This window comes from Populus trichocarpa, chromosome 16 (assembly GCF_000002775.5).
Source record: "Populus trichocarpa isolate Nisqually-1 chromosome 16, P.trichocarpa_v4.1, whole genome shotgun sequence".
Classification (NCBI taxonomy): Eukaryota; Viridiplantae; Streptophyta; class Magnoliopsida; order Malpighiales; family Salicaceae; genus Populus; species Populus trichocarpa.
Genome location: NC_037300.2, coordinates 4,686,352 through 4,711,722, shown reverse-complemented (window position 1 = coordinate 4,711,722; position 25,371 = coordinate 4,686,352). Strand labels below are relative to the sequence as shown.

General features: G+C 32.2%; 2 protein-coding genes and 1 long non-coding RNA gene across 9 annotated transcripts; all 3 read left to right on the top strand.

Moving 5' to 3' along the window:
• The first annotated feature begins 2,527 nt into the window (after window positions 1–2,527).
• On the top strand, window positions 2,528–6,907 carry LOC7469926 (calcium-dependent protein kinase 26). Of its 2 annotated transcripts, XM_002323328.4 has the most exons (7): window positions 2,528–4,045; window positions 4,458–4,601; window positions 4,699–4,851; window positions 5,370–5,485; window positions 5,635–5,802; window positions 6,266–6,490; window positions 6,659–6,907. In XM_002323328.4, exons 1-7 carry the CDS (start codon window positions 3,136–3,138, stop codon window positions 6,782–6,784), a joined length of 1,842 nt encoding a protein of 613 aa, XP_002323364.2. In that variant the 5' UTR covers window positions 2,528–3,135; the 3' UTR covers window positions 6,785–6,907. The 2 variants fall into 2 exon arrangements, with proteins under 2 accessions (XP_002323364.2, XP_024443865.1); XM_024588097.2 differs by lacking the exon at window positions 4,699–4,851 and having other exon boundaries at window positions 2,562–4,045.
• Window positions 6,908–18,515: 11,608 nt separating this feature from the next.
• Window positions 18,516–23,366, top strand: LOC7488075 (protein WVD2-like 4). 6 transcript variants are annotated; one of them, XM_052448029.1, is made up of 11 exons: window positions 18,532–18,656; window positions 18,791–18,822; window positions 19,035–19,299; window positions 19,747–20,009; window positions 20,112–20,501; window positions 20,594–20,652; window positions 20,833–20,913; window positions 21,004–21,085; window positions 21,174–21,245; window positions 21,384–21,491; window positions 22,699–23,366. In XM_052448029.1, exons 4-11 carry the CDS (start codon window positions 19,773–19,775, stop codon window positions 23,179–23,181), a joined length of 1,512 nt encoding a protein of 503 aa, XP_052303989.1. In that variant the 5' UTR covers window positions 18,532–18,656; window positions 18,791–18,822; window positions 19,035–19,299; window positions 19,747–19,772; the 3' UTR covers window positions 23,182–23,366. The 6 variants fall into 6 exon arrangements, with proteins under 6 accessions (XP_052303988.1, XP_052303989.1, XP_052303987.1 ...); XM_052448027.1 differs by lacking the exon at window positions 19,035–19,299 and adding an exon at window positions 19,622–19,664 and having other exon boundaries at window positions 18,542–18,656; XM_052448028.1 differs by lacking the exon at window positions 19,035–19,299 and having other exon boundaries at window positions 18,516–18,656.
• Window positions 21,498–22,602, top strand: LOC112324566 (uncharacterized). The gene is made up of 2 exons (XR_002978533.2): window positions 21,498–22,173; window positions 22,237–22,602. It is a non-coding gene; the product is annotated as an uncharacterized LOC112324566 (long non-coding RNA).
• Window positions 23,367–25,371: the final 2,005 nt, after the last annotated feature.

The window sequence follows — 25,371 nt, the reverse complement described above, 5'->3', positions numbered from 1 at the left end:
TCTGGACTTCATCTGGTTACTACTTGTTTCCTTATTGATTTACTGAGTTTGGATCTCTATGCTTGATCTTTCTTGAGATCATGGAGTCTTCCACCTCCGACCTTGCTCCTTGTTGAGTATTGGAGGGATATCAAATCAGGCTAGGAGAAAATTTTGATCATGGGGTCTTTGACTGGAGACTTTCGCACGTTTTGTTTGAAATCAATATGGTGGAGGTTGTGCTGCTGAAATAACGTGTGCAGTCTTCTCCGATACAGGATTTTAATGACTGCATAATGCTTATTAGTTATTATCACACCAGCATCCGTGCTTTGGCCAATGGGAAAACTAATGTGGATACCGAAAACTCGTGGAATTGATGAGCACTGACTCTTCTTTTTCTGGGCTTAAATGGTGGAAAGACCTCTTGATAAGGCAAGCAACAAAGCTATGATGTGACCAATTGTTTGTCCTTTCATCTTATTTTCTAAACCATTATCAAGTAATCATCATGACTGCTTGCTTGTAAACTATAGGGAGGAGGGGGGAGGTCTACCGTAACAGGTCTAGACCAAGTCAGAGATGACGTTTGTAATATTTGATTTACTTTGTCAAGGTAGGGTCTTTTATGAAATTTGATGAAAGATTTTAGGATTCTTATTGAAAAAAATGGTTTTAATTAATAACAAATAATAGTTGTAAATAATTGTTATTAGTATTTATATTAACTAACTGTTAATGATAAAAGTGATTGTGTTGTAGCATAACTTTAAATTTTATATAAAACAAAATCTAAATTACTATAATTAAAGTCTAAACAAAACTTTAAATTACCAAATCTCAAACTCATAATTGAAAGTGTGATATTTTAACAAAAAAAATTATTTGTTAATTATAATTTCAAATTAATACTTGTGTTTTTTAAATATTATTTTTATTAATGTGTATTTTTTAAGTTGTTAATGGGTGATTTGAAATTTAAATAACTTATTCACATGTTAATTAACGATTTTAAATCATTCTTATTAAATTAAGTATTAAAATGCATAATATGTAAGACAACTTTAAAATCAACATGATAATTAGCTAAAACAATATTACAAAAGTAATAAAAATAAAAATAACTCTTAACTAAAAAAAGAACACAATATAATCATATACAACATAATAATACATCTGAGTCTATCTATATCCTATACGATAACTGGTGGATTGACCAGCTTCATCAATATCACAACTTTCACTTATCTGTATGGTCTTATCCTTTGAGACAACATTATCTAGGCTCAATGTCTCTCTTAACAGGTCAAGTGTAGTGCGACAAGTTTCGAACAAAAAATATACATAATAATGAGTAAGTCCATCATCATCATGATCATGAAGATTAGCCGCTATACGTCGATCATCATGTAACAATTGCCCAACCTAATATGAAGCAAATAGAAATTATGAATCCATAAATAAAATGCAATGGTTTTGTCGAAACCTATAAAAAGTAACAAATACTTGCTTCATTTTGAGTCTGACGTGCATATAGCTCATATTTCATCTCCTCACATGGAGAAACTTGTGTTGGGTTTGATGTAATAATTCAATATGTTATACTCAGATACCAACCCACGTATTCCTCCTTATAAATTACAGAATGCACCTCTCTAAAAATAAAATTTCTTCATGCAACCCACAATGATTCAGAATCGCAGTTTTATTATGTAATTGCTATTCTGAATAGCAATTGTTAAAGAATCACTATTATAAATAGCAGTTATATTAAAATTGTGATTCAGAATTACAATTTGTATTTAAACTATTATTTTAAATAATAATTATTTAATAATTATGATTTCTTATTTTTAAAGAAGTGCATTCTGATTTTTAAGAATTATTATTCTAAATCATAATTATTAAATAAGATTTCTTCATACAATTACATAATAAAACTGCGATTCTGAATCATTGTGGGTTGCATGAAGAAATAATTCTTAAGAATCAGAATGCACTTCTTTAAAAATAAGATTTCTTCATACATTCCACAATATTTAATATTGCAATTGTATTATGTAATTGTTATTATGAATAGCAATTATTAAAGAATCACTATTATAAATAGTAGTTATATTAAAACTTTAATTCAGAATCACGGTTTGTATTTAAACTATTCAAGACTATACTATTATTCCAATACTTTTCAAAACTATCTCATTCCTTATTCCTTAGTAACTTTCTTCTAACTACGTCGTTTCCAATTCATAGTCGGCCCTACTGAAATCCAGAATGTCCAGCTGCACAGCCCTTGGACAAATACAAGAATCACATTCACCAAAGTTTCCAAGAAGTTTTTTTTAAAAAAAATTGAGAAAAATATCAATCTCAACCATCAATTTCACAAAGGACCCACCATCTCAAACTCAAACTATACACTACGCTACCTACACCATAGTCTGGCCCATTGAACGCGTTATTTTATATGCAGATTTTGAAACAGGAAAACCGGTATTTCCTTCTTTCCATACACCTTCCTCTCCATTTCTGTCAAAAAAAAAAAAACAATGAAGGGAAAGAACCCTCAACAATGTACTACTATAAATATATATTTATGTGTATGTCAACTCGAACATCTTTCTCAAAGCTAGTGAAGACCTGGTAAAACCAATCTTCCAACACACAACACGCACGTAGACTCTGTCTTGTTGTTGAATTTCTGCTTCTCTGGCGTCTCTCTTTTTTTTTAATGGCGGGCTTTCATGACCCTATTTATTGAATCGTTTTTCATGTAATACTATTCATTCATTGGACTTGAAATTCTAGAAACTGTCCAGTGTATTTGTGAGGGACAAGGTTATAATATATATAGATTGCAGTGTTCAGGGTTTTTGCAAGGGAGGCTCTGGTGCTTTTTTTTTTCTGGGGTTGACTCTTGTGTTTTGCATACATTTGAGTTAGAGGGAGTTGGTGGAATCAAGGTTTCGTGTCAAGTGTTTCTCGTTTGGTTATGCTTGAAGAAGAAATACTCTGTTGGGTTGATATCATTAGTTAGTAATTGAAAGAGTTTATTGGTGATCAGTTGAGGCGTCATTTTGATCTTGTTCACTTCAAAATCACACACACTTTAGGGAGTAAAGAAGTGGGGTTTTGTTATATGATAGAGAACTTAATATGGGGAATAGTAATTGTATTGGATCAAGGTTTTCGAAGGATGGTCTTTTTCAAACAATTTCCTCTTCGATTCGTTGGTCTCGATCGACGGATGGCTCGATCATTCATAGTAAGAGAGAAAATGGGGAAGGATTGTCCTTGACTAAAGTGCAAGAACTTCCTGTCCATGCTCAAAGGAAACCTCCGGAACAAATGAAGATAGTCAAGGAAGAGACTAAACAAGTAACATTACCGGCAAGTCCCAAGGAAGGGGCCGCTAAACCATCAGAGATTGTGATGAAGGTTAAGGAGGAGAGTAAGCCAGCCCAGCCAGCAAGTGACAAGGAAGAGAAAAAACCAGCAGTGCCCACAGGACCAAACAAGCCTCTTGTTAAGAGGACACCAAGTGCAGGGCTTCAGGTAGATTCAGTGTTGAAGACAAGAACCGGTCATTTGAGGGAGTACTACAACTTGGGGAGGAAGCTTGGACATGGCCAATTTGGGACAATTTTTCTATGTGCGGAGAAAGCAACTGGAAAAGAGTATGCCTGCAAGTCGATCTCAAAAAGGAAGTTATTGACATCAGATGATGTGGTTGATGTAAGGAGGGAAATTCAGATAATGCATCACTTGGCAGGGCACCCTAATGTTGTCTCTATCAAAGGAGCTTACGAGGATGAAGTGGCAGTTCATGTTGTGATGGAATTATGCGCTGGTGGTGAGCTCTTTGATAGGATTATCAAGCGAGGACATTATACAGAAAGAAAAGCAGCTCAGCTCACTAGGACTATAGTTGGTGTTATAGAAGCCTGCCATTCCTTAGGGGTCATGCATCGGGATCTCAAGCCTGAGAACTTTCTCTTTGTCAACGAGAGTGAGGATTCACCTCTTAAGGCAATAGATTTTGGATTATCAGTATTCTTCAAACCTGGTATGTTTCTGACTTTCAGTAGCTTTCCTTCTTTTGAGATCATATCACTTGCTTAACTATTCGCATCATCACCTTCCAATTATGCATACTGCATTAATTTCCATGAGTTTCCCACAAGTCATTCATTCAAACACTAGAGGAAAAGTTGAGCATTAATATTTTTCCCATGTTCTACGAACAACAAATGAAGTCCATAATAAGCACACTTGAATACCATCTATTGCCACTTAGATTCTTAGAATAACAAATACTATAAAGGACTCAAGATCCTGATCCTTTTAACAGATAATCCCTATGTTTTTTCCTGCACAGATATTTTTTTTTTTTGGTGATGATATATAGCGTTAATCATAGGATCTCATCTAAAATGATCTGCTATATCAAGTTGAATATTGCCAGTCCTATATTGCAGGGGAGATTTTTAACGATGTGGTTGGAAGCCCATACTATGTTGCACCTGAAGTATTGCGCAAGCGCTATGGTCCAGAAGCAGATGTTTGGAGTGCTGGAGTGATAGTTTACATTCTCTTATGTGGGGTACCTCCATTTTGGGCTGGTAAGAGTTTTCTAATGTCTGTTACTTCTAGGATATATGCATAATATTTTCAGCAATTTGACTTCCAGTTCTTATGCTTTCTTTGATGATGACATAGAAAAGGAGCATGATATATTTGAGGAGGTTTTGCATGGTGATCTGGATTTCACATCAGATCCCTGGCCTAATATCTCTGCAAGCGCAAAAGATTTAGTCAGGAGAATGCTTGTCAGGGACCCTAAGAAGAGACTTACTGCCCACGAAGTTCTTTGTAAGTTGTGATACATTTGTTCAACTAGTCTCCTTCCCTCCATCCAGATTTTATCACTGAAATATGAGACTTGTGAACTCATAGGATTCATAGTTGGTCAAGACCCTTGGCATTAGATGGCATGAGGTATACCATATATTTACTTCATATATCATAGAAATGATGAGTCTAGATTGCTGAAAGTTATTAGTTAGGATGCCAAATTGCATGCAATTAGCTTTCAGATAGAAATATATCGATGAGCTTGAACATTTGTGATTTATTTAGATTGAATAACCTGGTTGAGCTGAACTTTCACCTGGTTCGTTACCGCATTTCAGTTCCAGGCCTAATTTGGCACCTCTAGATAAGATGGCTTTTGATTCATGTGATCAGCTGTTTAAACTTGTCATTTATGTTCATTCAATTTATTGTCTACTATCATCTCAGCAGAAATATTTTCTTGGGCTTTCATTTGCTATAATGTTAAAGCTCTGTTATATATGCCACTGCTGAACGCATATTTTGGTTCCCTGCAGGTCATCCTTGGGTTCATGATGACGGGGTGGCTCCAGACAAGCCTCTAGATCCTGCAGTCTTAAGTTCCTTGAAGCAGTTTTCTGCAATGAACAAGATTAAGAAAATGGCTCTTAGAGTAAGTCTGGCAATTATATCCTCACTTGTTGAATTCCACACTTAGTTGTCCTCAAGGAATCGAAGTTTTCTTCACTCACAAATTGTGTAATATTATTGTAAACGAAGAGTGCATGTTCCTCTTCTTGACTTAACGTCTATTTTCTGTAGATCATTGCTGAGAACGTGTCTGAAGAAGAAATTGCTGGATTGAAAGAGATATTTAAGATGATAGACACAGACAATAGTGGTCAGATTACTTTCGAAGAACTCAAAGTGGGACTGAGAAGATTCGGTGCTAATCTCTCTGAGGCTGAGATTTATTCTCTACTGCGAGCAGTAAGATCATCCAAAACTATCTAAGAATTCTGAAGTACACACATGAAAATCTCGGTCAATCCTTGACATAAAATTGAATTATGGGACTCCCTCCTACAATTTCTTAACTTCTATTCACATGATTGAAGTACTGCTGTGGCACTTAGTCATAACGTCTCTATGTCATTGGTTTTGATAGCTTGTTTATGCCTTGCAACCTCAACAAGTGTCATTGGCTAGTTCAAATTGCTGACAGAATATCATTGTCAAAATGCCCCCTAAATGTATCAGCTGCGAGCATATTTTTGTCTAACCTTAGACCTTGCATACCTCAAGGATCAAGATTTTGATTCACTATCGAACTCAATCCTCCACATTCGGAAATTCAATACGGTCTTGCAAGAATTAGAAGGAATGTTGAAGTACTGGTTTTATGCAGCTGCTTCTGTAAATCTTGACATCTATGTTTGTTTCAAAATTGCAGGCAGATGTTGATAACAGTGGCACAATAGATTACAAGGAGTTCATAGCTGCCACATTACATTTAAACAAAGTAGAAAGGGAAGATCGTCTATTTGCAGCCTTCTCATATTTTGACAAAGATAACAGTGGCTATATCACTATAGATGAACTCCAACAAGCCTGTAACGAATTTGGTATGGATGATGTTCACTTAGAAGAAATGATTCGAGAAGTTGATCAAGATAAGGTGAGTACTTCTTTATTATGAAGCTGTTTCCATTGATGGTAGAAACCATTCCAATCTCCAAAAACATTTTGATTTTACTGTATTTTTCTTTCTGGGTGCTATATTGCTGGTTCAATGCTTCGAAACATGGCAGGTTCAACTGATTTTGCGTTTGCTTTGTGTTTACAGGATGGTCGCATAGATTTCAATGAATTTGTGGCCATGATGCAAAAAGGCAATGCTGAACTGGGAAAGAATGGTTTACAGGGTAATAATTTTGGCATTGGATTTAGGGAGGCACTATCAGTTTATTAACATGGTGGTGAGGTTTTTCTTCTGGAAATAAATAATTTATTTAACTTGATAGATTTGTATTGAAAAATAGACCACACGTCTTGTAGCTGTATGATATGTGAAAGGAAATTTTTAAAACTCAAAGGTGTATGACCAGATGTATGCAGTGTACATTTCATTTCAATATAGATGCAAACTGGGATTACAAATTATGTTTCAAACAATATTTCTAAAAAATTTAAAAATATTTTTTTATCATTTTGCAACATGTGCATCTGCCATCCGATTGCCAACATGCAGTAGGGATCTTCCCGAAAGCACGTGTCGTTGGCCAAGCTCTCATGATGAAAGAGTCGCACGAGCCGCTTTGAAATATAATTTCCACCGAGCGGCGGGTTAATATCAAAAATAATTTTTAAAAATAAAAAATATTTTAAAAAGTAATCACTTCCACACTCTAGACACTCCAAAAAACCTCCTTAAAACAAACATATTTTCCTTGCAATTTTATACACTCAACTCAATTAAGAGGATGTCCATTTCGTTCTTAGTTTATATTCCTTGACATTCTACCGAACATAATTACTGCCAATACTGCAAGAAGGGATGAATTTGGGCCAGTAAAGAGGCCATTTAGTTAGGATAATATTCAGAGAACGAAAGGATAATGGTACTGTTAGAAACCAATGATTTGCACAGTAATGTGTTTTTTCCTCCACAAAGTTGAGGGGTTGGTATCAATATCAAGTCATGGGGATGATTAAGAAGTGGATTGGAATGTATGGCATCAAACGTAATCAGAAAATAAATTATTTTCAATTAAATATAACTTTAAAGGTTGTGGGTTTTTTGTTGTGCAAGACTCCACTGTTTATCTTCTCACGTATTATTGTGAATGGGTTATGCAAAATTTTTATTTTTTTCATTTGATCTTCAAATTTTTTTTTCTTCTGGTGATTTAGTCTTAATCGAAGACCAATTGATTTTAATTTCTTATGAAAGGGTAAGATTGAAAGAAGAGGGACCGAAATGAAAAAGATGTCAAACATGGGTGGCGTGCCATAAGTTTTGCAAAAGATACACTTTGATCCTTCAACTTTAAAAATCATGCAAATTATACAATTTCAATACCTCAATATTTTTCCAAATCAATTTTGGTATAAAAGTTTATTTTTGTTATTTTTTAGTCCCTAGTTGAGAGAGGAGAGAGAGAGAGAGAGGCGACCGGATTTCGGTGGTAGAGAGAAAAATGTTTTGTTGACACCTATTTAAACCACCAAAACAGATGATATTTGTGTCAAATGGTTTCATTTGATGATGCGTCATCTAATCTCTTTTCTTTAAAAAAATTTAGGGCGGATGACATGTCGTCTGCCCAAGTTGCAAACAAAAAAAATTAAGGGCCCAATCATGCGAGTCTGCCAGGGCAGGCCCGTGTGTGGGCCCTGAAAAAATAGGTTAGGCAGGTTGGCCATTAGTTTTTTTTTTTCTATTTTTGTAAAACATTAATGATTTTTTATGGTTTTTTCTTTAAATTTTTTAATTTATATTTAAATTAATATCATTTCTCTCTTTCATTTTATTTAAAGAGTCTCTTTTAAATGATAATTATTATTTTAGTTATACAATTAAGTTTGAAGAGTTTTTTTATTCATCTATATTTTTTTATTTTTTGTATGGATGAACTTTATTTTTTAAAATAAAAAAAATATTTTGAAATGATATTTCTAATATGTGCACACTACCAGAAAATTGATAAATACAAACGGAAATATCGAGGGAATATTTCCGTCGGTAAATTTCCGAGGGATTTTACCGACGGAAATATTCCCTCGGTATATACCGAGGGAATTACCGTGGGAAAAAAAATTAAAACAAAGCAAAAAAAAATAATGACGTGTCATTTTTACCAACGGAATTACCGACGGAATTTTTTCTGTCGGTAATTCCGTCGGTAAATTTGTTGGTAAATTGTGAACACTGTTCATCATGTTAATTACAAAGGGAATCACCGAAAAGTCGTCGGTGTTATTTGGCGGTTTTCTGAAAAAATTCAATTAATTTAAAATTTTCATTTAAATATTACAGACGGAATCACCGACGGATTGAAAAATCGTCGGTAAATTTTTGGCGGTTTCTGAAAAAATTTTACGAAATTAAAATTTTAAATTAAATATTACCGATGGAATTACCGACGGAATAATTAAAAAATATTAATATTTAATTATCCGTCGGTAAATCGTCCCAATAAAAAACCTGAATGCCCTTATTTCACAAGAGACAGAGCCGTTTCTTATTCTTGTTCTTCTTCTTCTTGTTCTTCTACTTCTTCTTGTTCTTCTTCTTCTTCTTCTTCTTCTTCACTATATGTAAAAAACATCATCAAGGTATGTCTTCTTCTTCTTCTTCACTTTATGTAAAAAACATCATTTCTTATCTATTTCTTTCTCTTCTTTTCTCTCCTCATCTCCTTCTCTTTTCCTCCATGCTTGGGTATGTCTTCTTCTTCTTTCTTCTTTTATCCTCTTAGTTTTTTTTTTAATTAATATGCTTAATGAAATTTTTTTTTCTCTCCTTAGCTTCACTTGCAACTACATTAAGGTAAGATTTTTCTTTTTTCTTCCTTTTTCATGATTTTTTTCACTATATTTGTTTTTTATTTTATTTTTAATTTTTTTTTGTTTTTAATAATTGTATAAATGTTGTTGTGAGATTTTTTTTTTCATATGAGATCAATTTTTAGTAGATTTATTTATAGGATTTTTAAATTTTTAGCAATTGCAACTTCATTTTTTTCATATGAATTAATTTTTTAGTTGAATTTATTTTTTTATTTTATTTATTTATTTGTTGCAAATTTGTTTGAATTGATTTTCTTATTCTTTTTTCCAAGCATTTTGAGTATATATTATACAGTGTTAATTTATGTTAATTTAATTATTTTATAATTTTATAAAATGAATTTTTTTTAAAATGTTTTTCAATAATTACCGACGGAAATTCCGTCGGTAATTCCGTCGGTAAATCCTTCGCTAATTCCGTTGGTAATAAAAAAATTATTACTGACACGTCTGTTCCGTCAGTAAATCCGTCGGTAATTCTATTACCAACGGATTTACCGACGGACAAAACATTACCGACGAACGATTCACCGACGGATCATTTCCGTCTTTGATTCCGTCGGTAATATAATTACCGATGGAATATGTGTCTTACACCGACGGAAAAATTCCGTCGGTAAAACTGTTAAATCTTGTAGTGGCAGCCTTGCGTAGTGTTTTTTTCTCTTTTATTTTATTCAATCAATTTCATTTATGTTTCTATTTCTATTATCATTTGCTTGAATAAAAAAAATTATTTTAATAAATAAATATAGAAAACATAACCGAGTAAATATCTCATCTTTCAAGATTAAATATTATGATCTGCAACTGTCTCTTGATTTTTAAAATTTTATTTTTACTTATCATTAAATATTAAGAAATTGAAAAAACGATCAAATCTTAAAAGGTTTTTTTGTAATTACTCCTAATAATACATCTGAGTTATGAATTTCATAAGATTTTGAAAATTTGTTGCGATTGTAGTAAGATTTGATTGGAAATAGATTTGGTTCTACAGTATGAAAATTGACACGAAAATACCTTGAGCTTTAAGGTATACATACATGCACGTCCATACCCGTGTTTTGAAATGCAAGGCAAGCATTAAAAAACTTCAAAAGAGTTATCACATTTAATTTCATTTGTCATTAATATGTATTTAATAAATAAAATCAGGATTAGGATGGATTATGAGCTCAATTATTTCGAAAAAAATAAATAAAGTACAATACATGTCACATCACTAAATAAAATCAAATCAAATAATTCAAGAACCTCTCGAGAATAAAGTTGTGGAAATATGCATGGAATGATTAGTCTTTTCCAAGAGCTGGAGGATTTATCTGGTTGCGGATCCAATGCTGTCGATGTTCATAGAAAGTTTGATGAGCAGGGATGCTTCTGGAAGGAGAAATCACCGGTCTTTCTTCTCCCTTTTTCTTTTTCCTTTCCTGTTCATCTGAGGAAAACTAGGGCGCGGTTGCGTCAGGGGTGTTTAGAAGTATAATAATTGAACATATAGTAAGATAATTTAAAGTGTTTATTTTTTTAGAAATATATTAAAATAATATTTTTTTTATTTTAAAAAATTATTTTTAATATTAGCATATCAAAACGATATAAAAACATAAAAAAATAATTTAAAACAAATTTAAATTTTTAAAAAACGTGATTTCATTCACGTTTCCAAACATTATTTTAGTACTTTTGGAGCAAAAAGTTCATTGAAATGCTGAGTTAATAGATTGGGGAAGCTCCCTAATCCAAGTCTTTAGCCTCTACTTCCTCAATTAAGGGGGGACTAAAGCAAAGAAAAATGTTTAGACCTAGTTTGAACTTCTAGCACAGTGTCAATTTGCCAGCTGGGGGGAAGAAGGTATTGAAGTTTGAATGTGTCAAATGAATTATTTGGTGCAAATCTCTAGAAATAAAAGAATATCATTCAAATTATCTTGCTTTTCGGAGATCAGAGAAGAATTCCAGGGCGACCCCATGATGTGTGCTGGTGCTCAACGTTGCAATTAACGATTGTATAATGATTCTCTTTTGTGATAATAAATAATGATGAATTTGATTTATAATGATTAGTGTGCTGCTTAACCTATGGAAATCCAATTCATATGATAATTTCTCTCCTTAAAGTTATTAATTCTTCGAGTTTAAGATAAACACTTCAGAATTTATCCTCCTTTGATCATATTTCAGGAAATCTTATTGTGGTTACTACCTTAAATTCCAATTTGATTTTGCATTTGTAAATTGTTTTTTTTATTATTTATTAACGTGGGTGTCTGGGTCAACTTGCACGCACCTCGACTAATCTCACGGGCCCTGAAGTTAACAACCATGTAAGCCTCCAGTGGCCATCATATTAGCAACTACAGAGCTCGAACCTGAGACCAAATGAGAAGCAAACCCCTTAGTCCCAAATTCTTACTACTAGGTCATCTACTAGATGGTTGCATTTGTATATTGTTTACTATTATTATTGGTAGCCATTTGGTATTCTATATATGTATTTTATGTTAATTAGGTAGTGTTTGAGATTGTGATAAAGTGGTTTTTTAAAGTATTTTTTATTTAGAAATGTATCAAAATAATATTTTTTATTTTTAAAAATATATATTTTTGATAACAGCATATCGAGACGATCCAAAATTATATAAAAAAAAATTAACTTAAACAAACAAAAAAAACTCAAAAATTTCTAAAATACTTTTTAAACACAAAAATAAATAAATTCTTGAAAATGATACTTGAGATTTTTTCATGCTACAGAAGCTCACCAATGACCCAAATATGATCATAACATAAGGACAGTCGCAATTAATACGATATATGAGCATTATTGGTGGATCATACTATTCGCACACCAACATGAATCCTCTCAATCTCAGTTAATCACAATCCTCAACATTCGCACATGAATCCATTACATGTTGTACAAAGACATGGATACATTTTTTTGGTTTCAAAGATTTTCTTCTATTTGTTTTTAAACAAATTACTCACGCCCAACATAAAAAAAAAATTGATATGAAATACCCGGTGACTCGGTCAAAATTTAGGATCCGAACTTTAGATCAAGTCGGTCACCGAACTGGGTCTGAAAGCTATGGTCAGAGTTAAAATATAATGGATTAATCATAGATACAAATGGTGTAATCTAAGTTAAACTCCTAATATTTAATAACAATTGAGTTATAATCGATAAATTCACTACTGGTGACTTAAAATATCGAAAGACAAAAAAGTGAGGCTTGTGGGAGGTGCAAAGGGTAAACTGAAAGATTTTATAGTATTTACTATTTACAGTGTAATTAGTGCTTTTTTAGTTACTTTATGGAGTTCATTTTACATAGATAGACAAACACAAAGAACAGAAAAAAATAAAATCAATGATCCATAAAAAATTATGATAATATTTTTAAATGAAATTTATCTTTTCTATTTATATTTATTTATTTATTAAAAAAATAAATCACAAAAAATTATTAATAGAATGTCACGCATTATCTCATTACTTTCATGGCATTATTTATTTTTTATGAAGGTTGTTTTTGACATTGCAATGTAACTATACTTTTGAATTTTAAATTAATTTTTTATATTTTTAAAATTTTTTGATATTTTAATATTAAAAATATATTTTAAAAATAAAAAATATATATTTTTAAATAAAAAATATTTTAAAAATTAACCTTAACCACATTTAAATAAAAAAAAAAAAACCCAACAGAACAGAACAAAAGCGCCGAAGGCAGCAGGCCAGCCTTGCTCCAAGAATGCAACGTACCACCCACAAAATCCTGTAATAAACTAGACTACAAATCTCCAAGAAAATCAGTGGGTCCCAAAATGTGGTAAATGATTGAATTGTTAATCCAACGGCCCATATCATCTAATCATCATCAGGAAACCAGTAATCCTCAACGCACGTTGTGACAGCTCACGAGCGGTTGGTGTACGTGGTGTAAGTGGGGTGCATTTTAATGTTTGTTGGGCTCCAACGTGACACCAATCATGTTGCTTGGTCGTGCCACGTCATCGAGGGGACACACCCACCTGTGGGTTGTGACTCTGTAAGAGAGTGGGACCTACATTCAATGAGAGTTCTCTCACACCTCACGTTGTTAAACAGTTTCCTCTGTTGTCTTCAATCATTGTCTTCGGCTTCTGCTCGCTCTAAGCCCCTTGCTCGCTAATGATTCTATATTACCATAATGCCCTTTTCTCATGTTACATAATCAAAAAAATACAAAATATAAAACTTACCTACATTCTAGAGAGATTGCACACTAATGTCATGCTAGTTGAGGTACAACTCGTTTACATTTTATTAATTAATGTAAAATAAATATTGGATACATATATTTTTTTAATATTAAGATTCCTTTTGATTTGTGAAAAATATATTTTATGAAAATACTTTTCTTTATTTTTCAATGGAAAACAAATATTAAAAAATAAATAAATAGAAAGTACTTGTCAATCAACCCTAAACAGAATTAATTTAGAAAAAAAATCTAAACTCATAATATTCATCAAACACCACCACCACCACCACCGCTACATTATAGTCCTCCACCACTACTACAACCACCATCTTATTACTAATATAATAATTATTTTATCACTATCTCACCATCACTTTTCACTGGTATCTCCATCTTATTATCAATCTAACCATAATCTTATCATTATTTCATATATTTTTAAAATATTATTATCATTATAACAACAATCATCATCATCGCGATCACCACAGTAAACTTATTATTAAAATAATCATCATTTTATTATTATTAGTGTCACAAATATGTAATACTACAACCATAATTATTATCGGTGCTATCATTATATTAACTACTATTATTATTATCATAAATACTACAATGTTATTGTCTATTATCATCATTCAAAAATCATGAATAAAAAATAATATATATTTTTCTTAATACATCTAAATAACAAAAAATAACTTATGTTTAGGAAAATGTTTTTCATAAAAAATATTTTCACTAATATTTCTAGGAAAAATACTCATCACCACAAAAAATATTTTTTTTGCAAAACATTTGGACCTAAATTATTGAAAATTTAGTTATGACCATTCCTTGCAATTTTTATTTAAAATTTCAAAACAACGAAAAAGAAAGTAACGTCATAACAAAATTCCCCTTGATTACGGGCTTAAGAAGAAGTATAATTATTCAGAGACGTGCTAATCATGTTTAGATGAGAGTTTAATGGTGTGATTGGTTGTTTTATAAGGTGGGACGTGAGCTATTGAAATCTTCGTGGTGGCACCCAGCCACGCTTCTTTTTTCTCTATGGTTTTTTTCTTCTTTTTTTCAAAGAAAAGAAGCCATTTTGACTAGTGACAATTAATTTAATTGATGAAATAATTTGGTGATATATGTTTTTTTTTTTAATCGTGGATGTCTGGACCAGCTTACGCGCACTTTGACTAATCCATCGAGATCTTAAAATTAACGACTATATAAACCTCTAGTGAACATGAGGTTTGTGACACTCTAATTGGTGATTTCTAGGGAGCAAATCTAGAGTCTAATTAGTTGAGCTACACCCTTCAGAATTATTTGATGATACATGCTAGTTGCACTGATCATGAGTTTGTTTGTTTAAGAGGTGGACTACTTGACACATTTTCAGTATGTTTTAGCATGTATTTGTTTAAAAGATGCACCGCTAACGAAAAAAAAAAAAAGTATACATTTTTCATACTGAAATTCAACCTAAAAATTTTTGGAAGATTACCTCTAATATGATAGTGAGAAATGTCCAGGAACTTCTTCCAGCTATTGAATTTTTTTCAGATGAATCGAAATAATGTAGAAGATGACAATTTAACATAAGGTTTTAGACTTCAGTAAAGACTAACAAAGTAAGCTCGGAAAAACAGTAAATACAATTTAAGAGAAAGGGGATGGAGGCAGGTACAGTAACTCGGGAAAATTTCCAAGTTTCTAAGGGATGATTTTAGGAGTAATAGACCTGGAAAAACTCCAAATATTCCAACATCAAGAACCCAAAGAAAGGACACTAGCTAGCACAAATGTCCCAGATCACGAAATAGAAGCATAATAGGTTGGTTCCAAAATAAAATTTCTTATAGGAGTAGCATTATGTTTAGTGTATGTTTAGTAATACGGTATGCGTAAAAATATTTTTAATTAAAAAGATATTTTTTTAATTTTTATTTTTATTTTTAACTTCAGTACATCAAAATAATTAAAGTATCAATTTGATACTTATCGATACAAAAAATAGTTTAAGAGATATTTTTAAAAATGGACTGAACTAAAAAAATAAACACTCTTTAGTAAGTGTTTTAGGGTGAGATAGCTTCTTCTACTTTTTAATACGTTTCAAAAGTATATTTTACTTGAAAAAATATTAAATATAAAAAAACATTAAAAAACAAAAAATTGATGTTTTTTTAATGTTTTTCAATGATTTTGATGTGCCGATGTAAAAATAAGATAAAACTAAAAAAAATTATTTTTTAATGTACGTATTTTTAAATAATTTTTTTTTTTTTTTCAGAAACACTATATATCAAAATTACTAAAAACACACTAATGATCTAGTTTGGCATGCAACTTTAATTAGGATTGCCATTGTAATTATGGTTTTAGCCACCAAATTACCTTTTGTTTTCCTTCTTTTTTTTCAACATAAACTCACCCACTTTCTTTTCTCTTTTTTATCTTGTTTTTGAACCCAAGTTACCTCCTTTGTTGCTATACACAGCAAGCTACAATTATTGAGATGTGTATAACTGTGTGTTACATGCAAGTTACCTACTTAAGGATATTGTGTTACAAAGTTTAACATGTGTGTTATATGCATAGAATATATGTGAATTTGAAATTATGGTGTATAGTACTTTTCAAAATAATTATTTCTTGAGAATATATTAAAATAATGTTTTTTTAGATTTTTTATTTATTTTTAACACTAGCACTCAAAACTATCAGAAAACACTAAAAAATATTAATTTATTATTTTTTTAAGTTTAAAATATTTTTGAAAAACATCCAAAAATAAAAATAAAAGCACTTTCAAACACCTATAAATGTGCCAATGAGAGTTTAACTACTCATTATAATTCTTGTGTATTAATTATATAAATCTGATCATCCATGACACAAATGTACAATGAAATATATATAAAAAATTGCATGTGGATAAAAAATGCATTTTGATTATACAAAATTTTAGATGTCTCATCATCTATTACAATAATGAAAATTCATTATCAGTTTAGCCTTTTTATTATATTATTATCCATGTTATATTACAAGTCAGATCAATTTTCTTAACATAAAAAATATCTAGGTGTTACTAATATGTTTTCTAGTAGAAAAGAAATTTAAATCATGTGGGGGTTGACTCGGTTAACTTAACAGGTCGAAAGACAACCTAGAAAATTGTTAGAAATGTAATTTAACTAAAAAAAAATTCAAGATGACATGTTTTTTTTTTAACATTAAAATGAAAATATATTGGATCGACCTGAATCAACACGGTTAACATGTCAAATCCATGACCCGAATCATGAGACTGAGAAAACCCCATAGAAAGCAAATTAAAATCAAATATGAAACTCAATCCCCAATTAAACCAACATTGAAGAATGAAATAAAAAAAAATTCAATTAAAAAAAGAGATAAAAAACAAACAACTTGAGTTAACCTGTTAAAGTTACAACTTGAGTCATGTGACTGAGATAACCCCATAGAAAAAAATCAAAACAAATTATGAAACTCAATTCTCAATCAATCTAATATTGAAGGACAAAATTGAAAAAAAAATTGATAAAAAAAGATTTAAAAAAAAACTGAGTCAACCGAGATTAACTAGTCAAACTCGTGACCGAGGTAATGAGACCGAGATAACCTCATTAAAAGCAAAAAAAAAATGAAGTCTAATTTCAAATTAACCAAATATTGAAGGATAAATTGAGAAAAAAATTAAACTAAAAAAGGATAAAAAAAAAACATGTGTTACCTCGCGACTCAAAATAAGCAATCCCAATATTGAATGATGAAATTAAAAAAAAAGATAAAAAAACATAATTCAATCCAATTTAACTCGTCAAACTCGCGACATGGGTAATGAAACTGAGATAACTTTATAGAAAGCAAAAAAAAAAAACCTAATTTCAAATCAATCAAATGTTAAAGGATGAAATTGAAAAAAAAATTGACTTGAGTTAACCTGTCAAATTCATGATCCTCATCATGATAACATCATAGAAAGTAAACAAAAAAATAACATGAGTTAACTCGATTTAATTTGTTAAACTCGCAATTAAGATTATGAGATTGTGATAATCTCATATAAAGCAAATTAAAACAAATGATGAAACCTAATTTTCAATAAACCTATTATTAAAGGTTGAAAATGAAAAAAAATTAATTTAAAAACAAGACACAATAAAACGACCTTAGTTTACTCAATTTAACCTGCAAAACACGTTACCCGAGTCATAAGACCGAGATAACCTCATAGAAAGTAAATAAAAATAAATTATGAAGTATAATTCACAATCAACCCGATGTTGAATGATAAAAAAATGCCAATTAAAAAAAACAAAAAAACTCGAGTCAATTAGGTTAACTCGCTAAACCCGTGACTCGAGTTATGAGACCGAAATAACTTCATAAAAAGCAAACCAAAGTAAATCATAAAGTCTAATTCTCAATGAACCCAATATTAAATGATGAACTTAAAAAAAATTCAATTAAAAAAAAAATTCAAGTCAACCCGTCAAAACTATGACACGGGTTATGAGACATAGCTAACCACGTATAAAACAAATCATAATAAATTATAAAATTCAATATCCAAATATAAAATTATAAAAATAAATAAAAACAAAAATACTGTTGAAATAAATAGTTTTGTGAACAGTCAAATAACCACTCTTTTAATTTCTTTTAGTTTATAGTATAATATAATCAATCCTTAGTAAATAACGTGCACTTGTAATTTTTTTAACAGGATAAAAAAAGAGTAAAGAATTCCCTCCCTCCATCAAGATTCAGAATTCAAAAGCCATGGTAGTTACAAGGCAGTAGACAGTAAAGGAAAAAAAAAATGCCAGGGAAGGAAGGAAAGTGGCATATTTGTCATTCCAAAACAGCGTCTCATCTATCTATTTCGATCCACTTCATCGAGATGCACATCCTACTTTAACTCTCCTCACCCATCTCTCTCTCTGTTGTATTTCTTGAACAGAAACCAGATGGAGTGACAGTGTATGTACATGTCACTATAACTGGCTCTTACATATCTATCGTTGTAGATTTAGACTCAGAGTTTGTCACTTCTTTACCATTCCTACATACATTTCTGTGTTATATCTCATTTGCTCTCTTGTCTCCTTCGACAGTTCAAACTCCACTCCTCCGCTGGTGTCTAAAGGTGTGCTTTTGTTTTCTAATTTTGCTTTTGCATGGTATTTATGTTCTTGTAATGTTGGCTTTGAAATCTTGAAGAACTTTTCTTGGTTGTTTTTAGACAAGGTTCCGCTTCTGTTGGTTCAAGTCTTGATTGGTGTTTTTTAGGGTCAAATTACGTTGGATATCTTTTTTCCCTGGACTGATCTCTCATTTCCAATCTTTTCTGTTTGAAAGTTTGCGAGAGTTTGCAGTGTTGTTTGGTTGCCGAGATGTTAAGGGAAAGGAAAGGTCTTGAAGCTCGCATGCTTTAGGAACTACAATAGTTAAATCTCCATTCTGCTCCTAGTTTCCATAAGTGAAGTGGGTTTTCCTTCCAATGACGTGTGTGGTTGTTGTGTGGGGTTTTGCAGTTAAGGATTTGATTTATCTTTTGTTTGATTGCTAAGGAGGAGTTGTAAAAGATAGAATTTGGTTTGTCTGTATTAACATTAAAAGGGAGGTAACTTTTTGTTTAAATTTGGACCTCTACGCTTCGTAATTTTTAGTTTCAACATTGAAGGATATGTTTCAATTTCCTGAAACCAGCCAGCCAAAACACTTCTTTTGTTCTGTTTTGATTTGGAAGACTTTCATTTCATTTAGTTTTGTTAATCTGTTCTGAGTTTTGAAGTTCGAGTCCCTTTTCTTTGTTTTATCAATCAAATCACATAGGATCTATATGTTTCCAATTTGATTTTATATTATTTCTGGTTCTTCATTTTATAATTGTAGCTTATTCAACTGTGTTGTGAATTTGATTGCTGTTCATTTTTGTTTCTTAGAATAAGGTTTTCACTTTCAACAATCTATCTGGCTGTTTTCTAAGTAAGAACATTTTGCTTGGGTCAAAATGTGTGCTGTAGAGCAGTGTGCAGTCACAGTCTACTTATCTATTGTAATTTTGCAGTTCCTTGCAACAAGATTCCTCGAAGAATGGAGGTCGACAATGCAGTTAAAGCGAATGAGGAAACCATCGCAGAAGAAATTCATGCTGAAGCAACTGTTGTGGCACCAGAAAAAGAAAAAACAAATGCTAGCAATAGTGAAAGGCCTCTTAATGCCAATGAAACATCTGAGAGTTTTGCCAAAGCTGAAGGTCTTAATTCTTCTTCTATAGCAAGTGAAGGTGCAGCAAGTGTTTCTCAACGAAAAATCTCAAATGCCTTAAAGGTACAGTGCAAAGATGATTCTTTGGTTGAGCTTCTTCATTGTGACTAACATTTTCTCATGGCACGAAATGAAAGAAACATTTCTCTTCTTACCTGTGTTTAGGAACCTGCTCCTCGGAAAGACACGAGTTCAAAGAACAGCAAATTGGCCAAGGATAAGCCTAATATGAAAGGCTCAGGTGCATTTTCACGTAGCCATAGGCCAATACTTTCTCAAAGTGTTTCATTTCCCGCAAAAGGAGTGTGTACTGATAATATGACGAAGAGCATTGAGGAACACCCGCTCAGAACTGCTGCAAAGCATGCCCGAGATGAAGGAACAAAGGTGAAGGTCTCTTTTCCCCATATATCAGTCACTTCAAGTCCCCGTCTCAATCAAGCCAACAGGCGTGTTCCAACTGGAGTGAATTCAAAGGAATCAAATATCAATTGTAGTAAAACTTTAACTAGGCAGAGTTCTTCAGCAGGCAAGTCTTGCAGTCAACAGGCTACGGTAAGGGTTTCTGCTGATAAATCTTGACCATTAATACTTTTTTGTGTTATTTTAGGTCTTTTGTTTATGTAACTCTTTGTTGTTCATAACAGTCTGTGAAATCAAGTTCTTTGAATGAAGCAGCTAAGGGCCATCCACCCCAGGCTTCTGAGTAAGTTATCACCCATCCACTGCATAAAATTGTTTGCCCTATATTGGTTGATGCAATCAAAATGTATTCAGGGAAGCTTCCCCTGCCCCCACCTGCACCCTCTTCCCTTGAATAAAAGTAATCCTATTTATATATTTGCTTAGTGGATAAAGTACTTGTATAATCATTATCTAATGGCAGGTCTGCTGCTCATCAAAATTCAAAACCTGAGACAACCACATTGTCAAGCAAAGAAGATGATGACACCCATTCCACAACCTCGTAATGCTCTTATAGAACACAAATGGTTTTGTAATTATTTATTTTTATCAAGCATCTGTTTGCTAACATGCTACTCTGTATTAATATCAGAAGTGCCACTCCTAGCGGGAGGAGAAGCAGTGGTTCTGGATTCTCCTTCAGATTGGAAGAACGTGCTGAAAAACGGAAGGAGGTTGTTGCTGGATTTTAGTTCCTTTCTTAGATTCTTAATATTTTTTTTGAATCCATAACATGATTGTATTATGGCCTTTGTTCTCCAGTTCTTTTCAAAGATTGAAGAGAAGATCCATGCCAAGGAAATTGAACAAACTAACTTGCAGGAAAAATCAAAGGTATTAGGATTTTTCTTTTGCGCAGAACATCTTTCCTTTTGACTTTCTCTTCGTTTTCTTTAACAATTTGACCTCTCTCTTCTGAATCCAAAGGAATTTGGATCTTCATTTCACCTTTCGCTCTTTGGTGGCATGCAGGAGAACCAGGAGGCAGAGATCAAGCAACTGAGGAAGAGTTTGACATTTAAAGCTACACCTATGCCAAGTTTCTACAAAGAACCTCCTCCAAAAGCAGAACTAAAGAAGGTAATGCTTGAACTGTCAGATATCTATCGATAATGTCATGTCATTTGTTCGCATTCCGCATTACCAGCATTCCATCAACTTTAAGATTGGAAGCACACCAAATGAACTCTTTAAAAGCCTTTAAATTATCACTATTTTTTCAAATGTCTCATTATGTTTTTGCTAATGCTTATCTACATTATGTGGACTAACAAATTTGTAAACTGTGGTTTCAAATCCACATGTTCTGTTGACATGTTTGTTTGTCTGTACCTGTTAAATTGAGTTTTCTAAATGTGGCCTAAAATTTAAATGAATCTTGAAGTCCCTAATTATTTGTAACCAGACATATTTAATGACGATGCATTTATACAGTAAATGATTGTGCAGTTTTTAGGCTTTCGTTTGGCCTTTGCAAATTGCAATTATTGTTTTTTAGGACTGCAGGTGATGCGTTAGCTTAGGATCTTGCATTCATGAGTCTATTTTGCATGGTAAGGTGTTGACGTTTGCTAGTGAGGGCGTCTCTGCAATGCTTGCTGATTTTGTCAAAAATAAATAAATAAAAATAAATGGGACACCCAGTGTTTTTAAAACGTGATGAAGGTCTGAACTTCAATCGTAATTGATGGGTACATGCCTAAGACTTACCAAGGCTTGTAAATAGCCATTGGTCTCTGTCTTTGCTTCAAAATAGAAGTAGGTGTTAGAGAGATATCCTCCTCTGCTGATTGTGTAACTGAAGAGAGATTTCCTCTAACAGTAGGAGTTTCCAAAGGACTGGAGGTTGAAGAGAGCATACGGTCATGGTTATCTGTTATGACTCAGGAGCTTTGTCTTCTGTTTTTCCAAAGAAGAACGTTCACGTAGTTTCATTCTACATTGCATGAACTATAAACGGAGCTACCCTTAACAGCTTGTGTGCTATTGAACATGAATATCAGAAATCCAGTGCTAGTCTCAAGTCCTCGTTGCCAATTCCGATTGATAATTGGGGAACTTCACGAATTCAAGCCAACATGAGACAATTGTCTGCGGCTCATCCTACATACATGTGAATATATTTGCACAAAAAAACACACTTGCTAGTTCAATTCTAAGTTTATCTAGCTTAACAGCATTTTAATGTGTATTTCTTCTGCCTGTTTCATTTGGATTCCTTGTTTTTTTTTTTCTCCATCTTCTCTATGGAACATCGGGATAAAGTTTTGTGTGCTAATTCTTATAGATACCAACTACTCGTGCAATATCACCGAAGCTTGGAAGGCGCAAGAGCTCCACCACTTTAACGAACAACTCTTTGGAAGACAGTGGATCTTCTTTTAGCCCACGAGCTTCTCACAGCCCACGTCTGAACCAAGAATCAAGCAACCCAACCAAGGGAATTCAGAGAAATGGTAACAAGGATAATGGCGCTTCAAAAACCCCAATTAGGAAGTCCCAACCTAAGCTTCAATCTCACCAAATCATGGCCAATGGACTGGAAGGAAAGACTGTCAAGTCCAAAGCAAAGCCACCTGGAGCAGAGAATCAAACCCAGAAAGCTGGTGTCGGAAAAGTGGAAGAAAACGAGAATAATTCTAAGAAAATCCCTTTATGTGATAATGGAATTCAGACCATGCCTGAAAACAACACTCCTCAGAACGATGGACTGGTATTGTCCTCGTCCAATCCTGAGTTCATGCTCCCTCAAGTCACAGTCGGAGGGTGAGAACTTGATTATTTTATCTTGTATCTGTAGTTTTTTTTCATTCAAGTTCCATGTTGTTGTGAATAGGCTGGCTGTATGATAGCGTATATGGCATTTTTTTAGGGTACTTGTGAAGTCAACATAAATCTACCATTTGAACATGCATTCCTTATCAATATAAGCTTGTATTCCTTTTTAAAATTTTATTGAAGTGTTTGGAAAAAAACATTTTGTAACTTCGTTAGTCTTTCTTTTATGCGATGCTTAGATTGCCGGCCTTTGAATGCAACCACCGGTAACGATGAACTTTTAGATATACAAGCATGTGTCTCCACCTCTGATTCCTTGAAAGACTCCCTTTTTCAGTAGAACAAGCAGCCAGTGAAATCCTTCATTTTCCCAGAAGGAAAAAAGCTGAAGCAATCATGAAGCTGTAAGTTGTGTGTTAGGGTAAGGTGAAGTTTTTCGGTGTTGAACACCGAAAGAATAGGCAGCACATAACAATGACAGTGAGAGGCTCATGAAAAGGCAAAGCTTCTTTTGTTAGCAAAGCAAGATGGGAGCTGCGATTGTTGTTGAGTAAAGATCTTAACCTAATTGAAACCTCACCTAACTTTTTTTCTATGATTTGGACGCGTTGCCAAGGTGACTGCTATGATACCAAATTGGAAAAAGCTCATTTCAACCTCTCATTGATTCCCCAGCCGCACAGAGTGTGACAGGTTATAGCTGGCGTTGTAAAAAGCTACATTCACGGTGAAGGCCATTTCTCTGGCTATTGAAGCATGGGGTGATGGTGGTATCCAGGGCAGCTAGATCTACGATAGCTTGGAGTGTCCAAATGGGAGACAGATTGATGATAATCGACTACTTCAAAGATCAAATCATTAATTGTTTTATGAAGTCTAAAATGTTACTAGTCAATTGTTTGGTGATTAGCAAGGTAAATGAGTTTGCTCTTCACGTTCATGTGTTGTGTTCAAATTGTGATAAAAGATTTTCATGAATGCATCAACAAAAAGAGTGCTATGTGTCCAGAGGTGGGTGATCTATCTATAAAACTAAGAGTTTTTATGTTTTAAAAGTATTTTAAAAAAAATTAAATTTTTTTTTATTTTTTTCCTTACTTTAAATTAAATAAAAGTGGTTGGTTGGGAGCTAGAAAAGGAAATATTTTGTTTTATGAAGACAAACAATATGTCATTTGTGTTTTTTTATTTTTTCATTTTGTTGGTGGTGTTTTTTTTCTATGTAAATATATTTAACATATGACAATTGTTTATTGTTGATGACTAATTTATCAAAAATTATTAAGAAAAAAAAAATTAACCATAAATAACCAAAGTGTAAAATAAAAAGAAAACTTATAGTCAATATATAGAGAGAGAGAGAATCACAACAGATAATTGTTTCATGTTAAAATATATTCACATGAAAAATATAGTTTGAGGATAAAAAAAAAAAACTATTATGAATTTCTACATTGTTATAATAAAACATTGTACTATATTTTTTAATTAAAATTGTAATTGTATTGGTGTAGTAGGCATAATGTTTAGTTTGTCCATCCACTATCCTTTCTTAAAAAAATCTATATTTATGCCTTACGAATTCATAATTATCGAGTAATTATAGGTGTGATTGGAATTGTAATTTAAAGTATTTTTTACAAAAACAATATATTAAAATAATATTTTTTTAATTTTTAAAAATTATTTTTAATTTCAACACATCAAAACAATTTAAAAATATAAAAAAAAATTAACAAAAAAAATTCAAAATTAAAAAAAATACAACGCAAACCACGTTGCCAAACAAAGACTAAGACTTGCCAATAAATTAACATCTATTTTTCTCCGTCTAAAATTTATGCGTGAGAAGAAACCCTGTTATAATATCTTCAATAAGGGCGAGTCATTTTCTCATGAGGGGATAGGGCAGTATAGTGCGGGTCTAAAACTATTAAATTAATTCATTCTAGATGCCTAACTAGGTGTGATTGTTTCGTGTTTTGCTACGGTCCAAAAAAATAATAATTTCAAGCTTAAGAAAATATGAAAGCGTTGCTAAGGTATTTTTTATTATAAATAAAATTTTAATTATAAACTTAACATTTAATGTATCCGAATTGGTTTTTTTTTTTTTCAAATATGATAACAATATCTTCGATTAACTTAAGCTAACATGTTAAACTTGAGGTACGGATCATGA

What these genes read in the sequence shown, in the direction of transcription:
- LOC7488075 (XM_052448028.1), top strand. Translation starts at nt 19,773, where the DNA reads ATGGAGGTCGACAATGCAGTTAAAGCGAATGAGGAAACCATCGCAGAA. An exon ending in AAATCTCAAATGCCTTAAAG is followed by an intron (nt 20,010 to 20,111) that starts GTACAGTGCAAA and finishes ACCTGTGTTTAG; the next exon opens with GAACCTGCTCCTCGGAAAGA. An exon ending in CAAAAGCAGAACTAAAGAAG is followed by an intron (nt 21,492 to 22,698) that starts GTAATGCTTGAA and finishes TAATTCTTATAG; the next exon opens with ATACCAACTACTCGTGCAAT.
- LOC7469926 (XM_002323328.4), top strand. Translation starts at nt 3,136, where the DNA reads ATGGGGAATAGTAATTGTATTGGATCAAGGTTTTCGAAGGATGGTCTT. An exon ending in GGTACCTCCATTTTGGGCTG is followed by an intron (nt 4,602 to 4,698) that starts GTAAGAGTTTTC and finishes ATGATGACATAG; the next exon opens with AAAAGGAGCATGATATATTT. An exon ending in GAGAAGTTGATCAAGATAAG is followed by an intron (nt 6,491 to 6,658) that starts GTGAGTACTTCT and finishes TTGTGTTTACAG; the next exon opens with GATGGTCGCATAGATTTCAA.